This window comes from Alexandromys fortis, unplaced genomic scaffold, assembly GCF_014885135.2.
Source record: "Alexandromys fortis isolate MF-2015 unplaced genomic scaffold, M_Fortis_MF-2015_v1.1 scaffold_140, whole genome shotgun sequence".
Taxonomy (NCBI): domain Eukaryota; kingdom Metazoa; phylum Chordata; class Mammalia; order Rodentia; family Cricetidae; genus Alexandromys; species Alexandromys fortis.
The window spans coordinates 2,047,894-2,059,727 of NW_026068048.1; the positions used below are offsets into that span (position 1 = coordinate 2,047,894).

The 11,834-nt window shown below is 55.3% G+C and overlaps 1 protein-coding gene and 1 non-coding gene across 2 annotated transcripts; both read right to left on the reverse strand.

Annotated features, from left to right (window-relative positions):
• Window positions 1-446: 446 nt before the first annotated feature.
• On the reverse strand, window positions 447-8,529 carry Lrfn3 (leucine rich repeat and fibronectin type III domain containing 3). Its single transcript, XM_050119176.1, has 3 exons — window positions 7,402-8,529; window positions 4,877-6,307; window positions 447-1,052 (listed from the first exon to the last, which is right to left on the reverse strand). Exons 2-3 carry the CDS (start codon window positions 6,289-6,291, stop codon window positions 587-589), a joined length of 1,881 nt encoding a protein of 626 aa, XP_049975133.1. The 5' UTR covers window positions 6,292-6,307; window positions 7,402-8,529; the 3' UTR covers window positions 447-586.
• LOC126486818 (U2 spliceosomal RNA) lies at window positions 1,738-1,924 on the reverse strand. Its single transcript, XR_007588204.1, has one exon. It is a non-coding gene; the product is annotated as a U2 spliceosomal RNA (small nuclear RNA).
• Window positions 8,530-11,834: the final 3,305 nt, after the last annotated feature.

The following is an 11,834-nucleotide window of genomic DNA, read 5'->3' on the forward strand; positions in this document are numbered from 1 at the left end:
TTTGTTTACAGCAGGTCCTCCATCTGGACCCTTTCCTCCTGCTCTGCGCCCAGGGATCCCCTTCAGATCTGCTACTTAGATCAGATCCCTCCTCTCCCAGGACGCCTACCCGGAGCCACACTCCAGGCTGAGCCAGGCACCTCTTCCGAGGTGCATGCTCACTTGGGCTTCCCTCATCCCTGTCTTCTGAAGGCATGTTTCCCACGGCTGAGGGCAGGGCAGCTTGGGTCCCCGAGCCTCCACCATAGGGCACAGCACAACAGTCCCCAGAACATCTGTTGCCTGGGTGGATGATGAATCTAGACGACTATCCTGGCCCCCTCTGCAGAGACCCCGGCTGAACTACAGGAAGTGTCTTTCCTCAGTCCCGGCCCCCATGCCCTCAGTCGCCACAGACAGAGACAAGGGCAAGGGCACAGCCCAAGCTTAGAAAAATAGGACTTTCTTGTTGTGCCCCAGTGCCCCCGAACCCTCCCCATCAGTTTTAAAAACGGTGAAGAATTTGGTGAGTCTGAGGCCAGGTCCCGAGAGGTGTCTGGATCCTGCTGTCCCGGGGCCAGAGGAGCCACAGTGGTGGGCCCCCCGGCTAGGGTCCCGCAGGTTCGTGGCTGGGCCCCCAGGGCTCACAGTCCAGTTGGACCACAGTATGGGCCCTGGGTGCAGCAGGCTCAGGGGCAGGTGCACTGGGCACTGGGCCGAGGGCTCCGTTGGTCTGGGAGCAAACACTGCTGACAGGTGCTGCGGCCTTGGCCTTGCCGGGCGGCTGGCCACCGTGCACCTTGTAGCGTAGAAGCAACACGAAGATGAAGACCAGAACTGAGGCCACAATGACGCCTCCCAGTGCGATGATCATGGTGCCGCCCAGGAAGGGTGCATGGGGTGCAGCGCACGGCCGCAGTGCCGGCTCTGTGGAGAACCGAGCGCAGCCCACTGGCCGTGTGGCAGTCAACCCGGTGGCACTGTCCTCATAGACGGCGAGCACACACAGATCATAGGTGCGGCCTGATGCCAGGTCGGTCAACAGGAACGAGCGACTGTCCGCGGGGATCATCCTGCGAGAGGACAACAGGTGGTGTCAGGACGTGGATGCCCAGTACCCACGCTCTCCCTGCCCTCACCCTCCCTCCCTCCAGCTAAGTTCCCCGCGGTCCTGCGGCCCCATTTCACCCTAATTCCCTCTAGCGAGCACCCCGGTTTCTTCTGCTCAGCTGACAACATACCTGTCTAGTGGGCTAGCCAGTTCACTGGAACTCTTCCCCTCAGCGCCCAAGTTCCCTATTTTGCTCACCGTGGATCCCACACCTTATTTCTATGCCGCCTGAGATCTTCCATTCCTCTCAGAGATTCTCCCCCTAACTGTTCTTTTTCAGGAGCCCCTACCATCTCTCAAGCCCTCAGCCCTGTTAGCACCCAGTTTCCCGGCCTCATCTGCCAAGCCCTCAGTCTCACAAGCAAAGTTCTCTCCTGCCCACGGCCAGACACCTCTCTGCTTCACCACCCCCCTTTAACCCTAATTTCTACCCCCTAACCATCTCCCAGAATCTTGCTATGTAGCCAAGGCCGGCTCATATCTTGTGAAAGTTTTGCCTCAGCCCCCAGAGTGTTGGAAATGGAACCATTTTAATGCTACACCTGACCAGTACCCCCTTTTATACTGGCTCACAGACATCTTTCCTCCAGATTCTCTCCCGATTTCCTTCTGTTCCCTGTTTACCTTTTGTTTGTTTTAGACCCTCGAGGGGGTGTACCATCCCTGGAGTGTGGTAACACCATGTCAGTGTGTGGAGCGGACACAGTAAGCTGTTACTCCATCTCCTGGCTCCAAAACCCATTTAACATATCGTCCTCGCATAGAGGACGTACCAGATATTAGCCCAGTAAGAGCAGACACTACACTTTCTTATCCAAAAGGCTCAGCGGCAATTGCTTGTTTGTTTCAAGACAGGGTCTCTCACAGCTTAGCTGAGGCTTGACATGTAGCCAAGGCTAGCCCTGAACTCCTTGTGCTCCTCCCTCCAACTCCGAGTGCTGGAGTAACAGACATGTGCCCCACACCTGGCTGCCTGATTTCTTTCCAGCTGTTAATTCCCCTTGTCCAGCTGCTTTACGTTTCCCTAGCATGCAGCTGAACCCCTATCCTAACCACTTGATTCCCCTGCACCCCTGTTGCCTCATTTCCTTCTAGCTTGCCAATGAATTTCCCCCTAGCCCCATTGCCTTCTTATGACTACCATCATCTCTATAGTGTTTTCCAGGGAGCCCGAGAGAGTCGCCATCCCAGATTCCCTTTTCTGCCGATTGCTTTATTTCTTTCTAGGTCCATCCCTGCATTCTCTTTTATCTTGGTTTCCTGGTTTCTATTTAGCTTTACCTTTGTGTATGTGGCACTTGTCTGAGCATGTGTGTGGATGCATGCATGTCTAGAGAGAGCCATTCTTCACAGGTCATGGTGGAGTTCCTTTTCTAAAGCTAGCCCAGTCCATCAGGGCACATAGACAAAAAGGAACGGTAGAATTGGGTGGGGAGGACAGAAGAAGTCAGAGCAGACGTGGTGGTTCACACCTTAATCTCAGCCTCAGAGGGGCTGAGGCAAGGGCACTGAGAATTCAAGTTAGCCTGGGAGCTACATAGCAAAGCTTGACTTGGCAGTCACACCACACACAAGTGTGTGCATGTCTCTGTGTGTATGCGTGCATTTCTATGCACATGTGTGTATATGCAAGTCTCTGTGTGTGAATGCATGTCTGTGTGCATATGCATGTCTGAGTGTGTATGTATGCACGTCTGTATGCATGTGTGTATATGAATGTCTCTGTGTGTATGTGTGCGCATGTGCATGTGTGTGTGTGGCGTGAGTGCCAAGTCAAGCTTTGCTATGTAGCTCCCAGGCTAACTTGAATTTTCAGTGCCCTTGCCTCAGCCCCTCTGAGGCTGAGATTAAGGTGTGAACCACCACGTCTGCTCTAACTTCTTCTGTCCTTCACACCCAATTCTACCGTTCCTTTTTGTCTATGTGCCCTGATGGACTGGGCTAGCTTTAGAAAAGGAACTCCACCATGACCTGTGAAGGGTGGCTCTCTCTAGACTGACCCACTGCCCATGACCTGTGACAGGATGGCTCTCTCTAGACTGACCCACCGCCCATGACCTGTGACAAGGTGGCTGTCTCTAGACTGACCCACTGCCCATGACCTGTGACAGGGTGGCTGTCTCTAGACTGACCCACTGCCCACCAGGCAAGGTGGCTGACACTCCCTATCATCTCCTGAATATTGTCTCAAAAAAAGAGTGGAGAAGCCATGTGTGTGGCAACAGTCAGATGGGAGGTGAAGGCAGGAGGGTTGTGAGTTCAGTGCCAGGGCTACATGAGATGGAGAGAGAGAGAGGGGGGGGAGAGGGAGGAGGAGGGAGGGAGGGAGGGAGGGGAGAGGAAGATTGAGGCAGAAAGAGAGTGAGTGGGAAGAGGATTGAGAAGATGAGATCTTGAAGTATGGCCAGAAGAGGGGAGGGATCCAGGCAATGGGTGTGCGCGATGCTAACCAGCCCTGGGAAGGGCCAGTTCTTCCAGTCAGTTTGGGGCTGTCTGTACTCCTGACCCAGAGTCCATCAAGGACAGAGAGGCATCCACAGCTGCCCACACACGGTCAGTCTCTGGTGAGGACTGTCAGCCACCACCACTGCCATCCACAGTGGTCACAGCAGATGGACCAAGTGCTTTCTGGCTTGGGGACAGACGCTATAGCGACTGGCCTTTCGGAGTGTGTAAACTTCAGGCTTTGTGTTTGCAGTTGCGGAAGACAGACAGAAGCCCTCAGAATGGGGATGTCTACTCACATAGCAAGGCTTTTGCTTGTTTGGTTTTCGAGACGAGGTCTCACTATATAATGCTCTTGATCATGCTATCCTCCTGCCTCAATCTCCTGAGAGCTGGGAAGACAGACGGGCGTGCACTGACACATCTGACCTAGCTTAGATTTGATTTAGCAAACCAAAAATTAGGATGTTGCTGTTACAAGAACTCTGACACACAGGGCTCTCACACTGCAGGCACCCAGGCCTTGTCTCTGTTTAACCTCCTACCCCCAATTTTCCACTTAACCCCTGCTCTCATTTCCTCTGGTTACCCCCACTTTGCTCTTTTAGCCATCTGCACATTTCTGCCATTCTGGCCTCTGGCTCCCGCCCCTCCTCTCTCGTCTCCTCTCCTCCTCTCGCCCACCCCTCTCCGAGACGCTGCTTACCAGGCATCCCTGGCCAGCTTCAAGCTCGCCATGCAGACCAGGCTGGCTTTGGATTTGTCACAATCCCGCCCCAAGCTCTTGCTGATCGCATTTCCCCTGTGGTAGCCTCCCTTGAAAAACCAAACTTCCTGCTAAAATTTGTTTTTAGCCTCCCATTCCTCCCACAACCTCATTAACTTTTTCTTTTTTCAGTGCTGGGCCGAGACCTCAGGGCCGCATGCAAGCGCTCTATCTGAGCTACACTCGAACCCCCATCAGCCATTAATGTTTCATTCTTCGGGCTGGATTTTTTCCCTCACTGCCTGATTTTGCTGTCTTCGCTTTTTATTTTGTTTTTAGTGCCTTCTTTCTTTCTACCTCTGCAGCCCTATTTTTTTTTTAATTATTGACATTGATTGAGAGCGTCAGCCTGCTGTCTGGTCAATTCTGTCTCGCTTCCCTTCTCCACATCTGTCCTATTTCTCTCGCCCTTTCTGCCCGGCTCTGGGTATCCCTGCTGCCTGATTTTGCTTGCCTTCATTTTCTGACTCCCTTTGCATCCTGCTGCACTGTTTCTCTGTGGTGGCTCACTATGTGGTGCTCCTGATGGACTCACAGCGCACGACCCCCCACGCCCCCACGCCAGGCCCCTGCACCTGTAGACAAGGATGTCGTCGGCAGAGCTGTTGTATTGGATCTGGTACATGCGGATGCCCGGGACGGGCCTCTGGTCTGGCCACTGGACAAGAGCAGCCGTGGCCCCGTGCTCAGTCACTTGGACGCCACGTTCCGTAGGGGCCACGGTGTCCGCCACTTTGGCGGAAGCTGAGGCAGCAGAGGGCGGGGTGAGGGCATCAGGATCCCCGTCCCGCGGGGGGTCACAGCTGGTGCTATTGGCTAGCTGGGGAGGTGGAGGGGGACCCACGGTCAGCTCAACAGCAGCAGTGGCCTCACCAGCGGCATTGGCTGCAATGCAAGTGAAGATGCCGCCGTCTCCTGGCTCAGTGACCAGTAACTCCAGAGTCCCGTTAGGGAAGGCACGAGCACGGCTGGAGTTGCCCAGAAGTCGACCCTGGGGTGACACCCAACGCACTCGTGGCTCTGGGTCCCCTACCGCCCGACATCGCAGGGCAGCTGGCCGACCAGCAGGCACTGCCAGGGGCGGCGAGCGGTGGGTCACCACTGGCGGCTCACACACAAACTCCTCCTCACCCACAGCCCAGAAGTAGCGGCCCCCCAGAGCAGGAGGAGAGGCGCAGGCCTCAAGGTCATCCTCCCGAGCCAGGCGGCGCAGCCACACCAGCTCGCAGTTGCAATGGAGGGGGTTTCCCCCAAAGGCCAGCACCAGGGCAGAGGCTGGTGATCCTCGGGGACGGGCAAGCAGTGGCAAACGGGAGAAGAGCGGGTCAGGTGGGATGGTAGTCAGGCGATTGGAGGTCATGTCCAGCCGTGCCAGCTTGTGCAGGCGGGAAAAAGCTCCAGCAGGCACTGAAGCCAGCAGGTTGTGGTCAAGGCCCAACGTGTTCACATTGCCCAGACGACCCAAAGCCTCCCAGGGCAGCTGCTCAAGGTTATTATAAGAGAGGTCGAGGTCCTCCAGGGTCTCAGCACAGTCGTCCAGGGCTCCAGCTGCCAGGGCCGCCAGCTGGTTGTTGCTCAAGATGAGGTGGCGCAAGTTGACCAGGCCACGCAGCTGACCCTCGCCCAGCGAGGTCAGTCTATTGCCATCTAGGTGCAGGGCACGCAGGGCACGCAGGTCGGCGAAGGCGCCAGCCGCCACGTGGCGGATGGTGTTTCTAGACAGGCTCAGATGCAGCAGGCCTGTCATGTTGGCCAGGTCACGGCGACGCACGGCCGCGATGAAGTTGTCTGCCAGGCGCAGCTCTGCCGCACGGCGATCCAGTGAGGGTGGCACGAACAGGAGGCCCGCCCCTGGGCACAACACACTTAGGGGCAGCGACTGGGTCTGGCAGCGGCAGCGGCGGGGACAAGGGCTGGATGTGGCCGGCTGGGGAGGAGATGAGGCAGGGGCCAGCGGTAGCAGGCAGAGGAGCAGTGGGAGGACGGCCATCGCGGGTAGGGGTGGCCTGTGGAAAAGAAGGGAGGTATTAGGGCTGGCTGGGGCTGGAGGGGGAGCTGGAGAGGGGATGGGGTGCTCTAAAACCAGGAGAGATGGTCCTAACATGTTTGGAGAGTTAGGGACATCAGAGAAAGGATGGGTCAGAGATGTGTCACGAAGGCACTGCGAGTCAAGCATGAGCAGCGATGGTCAGGAAGCTGGTTAGACGTGGGCACAGGTGGGCAGAGAATAGAACAGTTGGGCAAGGTGGAGAGAAGGTAAGCCACAGAGAAGAGGTAGGCGGGTGGCAAGACTCATCAGAAGAGGTGTGACCAAAGAGGAGAGGTGAGCAAGCAGGGAAGCTGGTCAGAGGCGGTCCATCTAGGGCTGGACAAAGACAGGCAAGATGGTTTTGACCCGGTCAAAAGCCAGCAAGATAACCAGAGAGAGGAGAAAGGGCAGATACAGCCGGATTAGTAGGGGACAGGGATAACTGGCCAGAGAAATGGATTTGGAGAGAGGTTGTGAAAGGGAAGAAAGACAGACAGCCAAGGTGCAAATGGTCAGAGATGGCCAGATGTGGGTAGACCAGGAGTTAGGGGAGAGAGAAGGTGGAAGAGAGAGAGATGCCGCTGACAGGAGAGAAGGAAAGGGTAGCCGGGAGAAGAGTCAGATATGGTTAGTGATGGCCACAGAGCCAGCCTAGGAGCCATGCGTGGGCAAAGGGTGAGAAAGCCAGGGGGCCAGAGAGACAAACGGTGACAGAGTGTCAGTGAGAAGCTGTGGGCAGGTGTGTCCAAGCTGAGCAGAGAGCTGGAGGAGGGGGACCAGAGAGGGCAGGTGTGGGCCAGAGGATGCCGGATGGTCAGCCGGTGAGAAGCCAGAGGGTGGTGGCATCAGAGATCTGGAATGTCATCGGCTGAACCAAGGAGGTCAGAGAGGGACAGAGCTGGCCATGGGTCCAGAGTGTTGGAGACACACTCATGGGACAGACTTTTCCCAAGGAAAACCCCTAAAAATGCCACAGGGCACCTAGCCCTCACCTACTTCCACCTGTAGCCCAAGCAACTCCACCCCCGCACCAAGATCCTTCCCACCCTGGATGCCCCTCAAAGGCCTTACCTGAGCTGGAAGCCACCCCAGGGAGCAGAGTCCTCAGGCTCCAAGGGGGTGAGAGGTCAGAACTCAGAAGGGGGCATCTGACTAAGCCTCTCTCCCCAGGGCCTCTGTGGAGAAACCGTCGCGTCTCAGCCGTGGTTATGGAGTCTCCAAACTTGAAGCTCGGGGTCCCGAGCCATTAGAATTGGGCCTCGAGGGTCCAGTTTTCGAGACCAAGGCCCCAGCGGTTGTTTAGGGTCAGGCGCTCTCAGTGCCAGGCTCGAGATGCCCAACAGCCAGATGGGGAAGTTTAGGGTCTGAGTCCCAAGTCCACTCTGGAATCCGATATTGGGATCCTGTTCAGATATTAGGGTGCTGAGTCAAGACTTGGAGGTCTCTAGTCCCAGATTTCAGCACTCAGGTCTGCAGCAAGGGCTTCAGCCCCCTCGGAATTCCATGGTTTAGATCTCGGAATTGAAGGCCTAAATCCCAGGGTTTAGTTCCTAAAATAGTGGGGTCCCAGGTATAGATATGGGAATTCGCTCCCAGATGTCAAGGTATCAGACAGACAATTCAGAGTTCAGCTCCAAATTTGGGGGCTTAGATGCCAAATCTTGGGGTCCCAGCTCCAAATCTTGGGATCCATATTCCAAAACCATGGGGATCAGTTTCCAAATCTTGGGGTCCCAGGGACGGATGTCGGTATTCCAGCCCCAGATATTGAGGTTCAAGGTCCAGATCTTAAGGTTCCATGGCAGGATCTCAGGGTGCTGATCCAAATCAGGGTCCCACGCTTGGGGGTTTCAGAATCTCTGGATCCGATCGCCGGCTGCAAGCGCCCCCGATGTCGGGGTACCGGCCCAGGGTCTGGGACAGCAGCGGCGCCGCTGGATTCGTGGCCTGCGGAGGGAACTGACCCAGAAAAAGGGGGTCTGCTGCGGCGGGTAGGGGGGCAGCCGGGCAGCTCTAGGGCTGGGGTGGGGCGAGGCCTGGGCGCGGACAGACGGACAGACAGACAGGGCCACGCGGGGACCCGGGCACCGCAACGCAGGTGGGGGCGCAGGGGGGAGGGGCCGCGCTCAGAGACCCCTCCCCCGCCGGGGCCGGGGCGGGGGCCGGGCGGGGGCCGGGCAGGCGGGCCGGGTCCGGGTGCTCCCGCGGCCTCCTCGCCGGGAACCCAGGGCCGTGCGCGTGCCCGCACTTAAAGGCGCAGGCCTCGCGCGCGCGCGCTTAAAGGCGTAGGCAGCCCCCCCCCCTCCTCTCAGAGGCGCGCCCCTAGCACCACCTACCATGGAGTCGCCCAGGAGCTGCTGGGAATAAGAATATCCCTGAAAAAAGGCAGACAGAGACACTGAGGCAAAGAGACGGAGCTAGAACAGCTAGAGAGAGACTGAAAATATGGATAAGCTTAGAGTGAGAGCCTAGAGTATAATGGGGATTCAGAAATACACTGAAGGAGAGAGGTGGATAGAGAGTGACAGGGAGAGACTCAGAAACAGACGCGAGAGGCAAGGACAAGTCAGAGACATGCTATCTATTTCTATCTATCTATCTATCTATCTATCTATCTATCTATCTATCTATCTATCTATCTATCTATCCATCCATCCAATCTCATCTCTTTATCTATCACCCCCCCACCTCATATGCAGTACCTGAGCAACTCAGTGTCCAGTTCCCGTTCATAGCCTTGTACTTAGCCCTCGTTCTTAGATGCCCACACATCTGCCTCCTGGCCCTCTAGTTCAGCACCACCTTCCCAGGAAGCCACCTTCTTATTCAGGTTCTGTCTAGGAACAGGTTTGTTCTTTCAGGCAAGAGGGCTCATTTCACTGGTTGGAAGGAAGAAAAAGCTGGCACTAAGAACCTTGTCAACTCCCTGGCATTAGGGAGAGAGCTGACCGGAGAGATCCTGGAAAGGAGAGTGAGAGAAGATAGGTAATGGGTCAGAGTCAGGAGGTGGACAGGTGGACACAAAGAAACATGTCTGCCGTCTTCTCTTGTCTCTCTTCTCCCACGAAAGACCTTGGTCAGATCTGTGCCAACGCATAACTCTAGAGGCGAGGTGCTGGGGGACAGGGGAAGCAGAGGTGGCTGGTCCCACACTCTTCTGGCAGATGCTGTTTAAGGAGGAGGGGTGTGGGAACTTGGTGTGAGCATGCAGGAGAGCATGGTCTCCCAGAAGCCCTGTAGCAAAGGAGAGACACACAAGCAGGGTGACCTGAGGTGGGTGTGGAGCTAAGAAGCCATCTGAGCAGAGTGACCTTGGAGGTGGCAAGGGGATGTCCATCCACCCTGGCGTTCCTCAGCTCCGCTGAAGGTTTCAGAATACACTTTCTGCTCCTTCCACTGGGGTCTATTGAAAAACTGCAGCTAAAATTAACTCAGCCCTGGGGCCCGCCATTCCAGATCATTAGCAAAGTTCATCAGCGCTCCTGGCCCAGCACGGTGGGTACTGGACACTCGACAGCCCAGTAAGGAGCCGAGCTTCAGAGACGCTGCTGAGATGCTGGGATTGCTGAAGACATGGAGGCCATCCTGAGAGTACTGGTAGATTTGGGGGTTGGTGATGGGAAACTGAGGCAGGGCGAAGAGTTCAGTAGGAAGGAGGAACATCTCAGAAGAGCTTTGGTAGGCACGAGGTTACCTCTCTGGCAAGCTGGGCTCAGTTCTGCTGCAGAACTTTACAGAACCCTCAGAACACCTCAGGATTGCAGAGCCGGTGCCACTGATCTGGGGACCACATTTGGAGGCTCACAGGAATAAGCCAGGGACACAGGCAATGTGCACAGAACTGCCCACCTCAGCATTGCCGAAGCCTGGCGGGTGAAGGGATGCGGCTGCCCACCTCTGCCGGAAACGGAGGCATGGGCAAGGATGCTGCCGCTAGACCAGCAGCTGCTGCCATGGTCTGGCCATGATCATAGTTAATACCCGCCATGGTCAGTTTCGACTGTCAGTCTGATGGATTTAGACATGCTCACAAAAGGCCAGAGAGATGGTGCAGTGGTTAAGAGCACTTGCTGCCTTTGCAGCAGACTGTGGTTGGGTTCCCAGCACCCACATGGTGACTTGCAACCCTTTGCAACTCTAGCTCCAGTCATTGGGTGTCCTCTTCTGCCCTCTGCAGGCACCAGGCATGCACATGGTGCACATCCATACACTCACATAAAAATAAAAGATAAAGGGCTGGAGGGATGGCTCAGCAGTTGAGAGCATTGGCTGCCCTTCTAGAGGACCCAGGTTTGAATCCTCGCACCCACGTGGCAGCTCAGAGACCTCTGTAACTACAGTTGCAAGAGATCTGATGTCTTCATCCAGTCTCTGCAGACACTACATGCACATGGTGCCCAGCAAAACACGTAAACACATAAAGACAAGATTTTTTTTTATTTTTTTGTTTTTTGTTTTGCTTTTTTTGAGACAAGGTGCCTATCCTGGAACTAGCTCTTGTAGATCAGGATGGCCTTGAACTCACAGAAATCTGCTTGCCTCTGTCTCCCAAGTGTTGGGATTAAAGATGTGTGCCGCCACCACACAGCCAAGACAAGATATTTGTAAAAATAAAAATAAAACTTTAAAAGAAAATTTCCTAAGAGTCAGGTGTAAGGGCACAGACCTGCAATCCCAGCACTCAGGAAACCAAGGCAGGAAGACCACTGAACCTCATAAATCCTGACTCAAGAAAGTAAATAAACCAGGCGGTGGTGGCGCACACCTTTAATCCCAGTACTTGGATCCCAGAAGGATCGCTTTGAGTTAAAGTCCAACCTGGTCTACTTGTCAAGTTCTAGGAAGAAGAAGAGGACAAAACAAAATAAGATAAAATAAAGAAATGTAGCTAGCTATGGTGGCTAGCATCTCTAATTCCTGCACTTGAGAGCCTGAGGCAGGAGGATTGCTGAAAGTTCAAGGTAAGCCTGAGCAACACAGTGACCCCCAGGCCACCCTGGAGGCCCTGTCTTAAAGAGAGCCACTAAGAGAGTAGGTTAGGAGGGCTGGAGAGATGGCTTAGAGATTAAGAGCACTGACTAAAATTCCAGAGGTCTTGAGTTCAATTCTCAGCAACCACATGGTGGCTCACAAATCTCTGTAATGAGATCTGGTGTATACATAATAAACAAGCAAATCTTAAAGAACAAACAAAGAGATTAGGTTAGCTCATTGATGATGGTCCGGATTAATGAGTGGGCCAACCCAGTAAGAGATTCAACATTTGAGCAGATGATTAGAGAGAGGCGGAGCTGTGAGGGGGGGGGGGGGGGGGGGGGGGGGGGGGGGGGGGGGGGGGGGGGGGGGGGGGGGGGGGAGGTCCCTGGGAACCTGTCATGGGGCTGTGTCTCACCTTCTGTCTTGTGGTAGTGCTGAAGTTTCCTGTCTACTGTCATGCGATTCCCGGCAGTGTTCCTTTCACCGCAATCTTCTGCTGCACCCCATGGAGCCAGAATACTGTGCTC

Bases quoted from the DNA above. Each gene is read 5' to 3' on its own strand.
- Lrfn3 (XM_050119176.1), bottom strand. From the start codon at position 6,291: ATGGCCGTCCTCCCACTGCTCCTCTGCCTGCTACCGCTGGCCCCTGCC. The intron at 1,053-4,876 runs GTGCAGGGGCCT...GTCCTCTCGCAG, and splicing joins GACGACATCCTTGTCTACAG to GATGATCCCCGCGGACAGTC.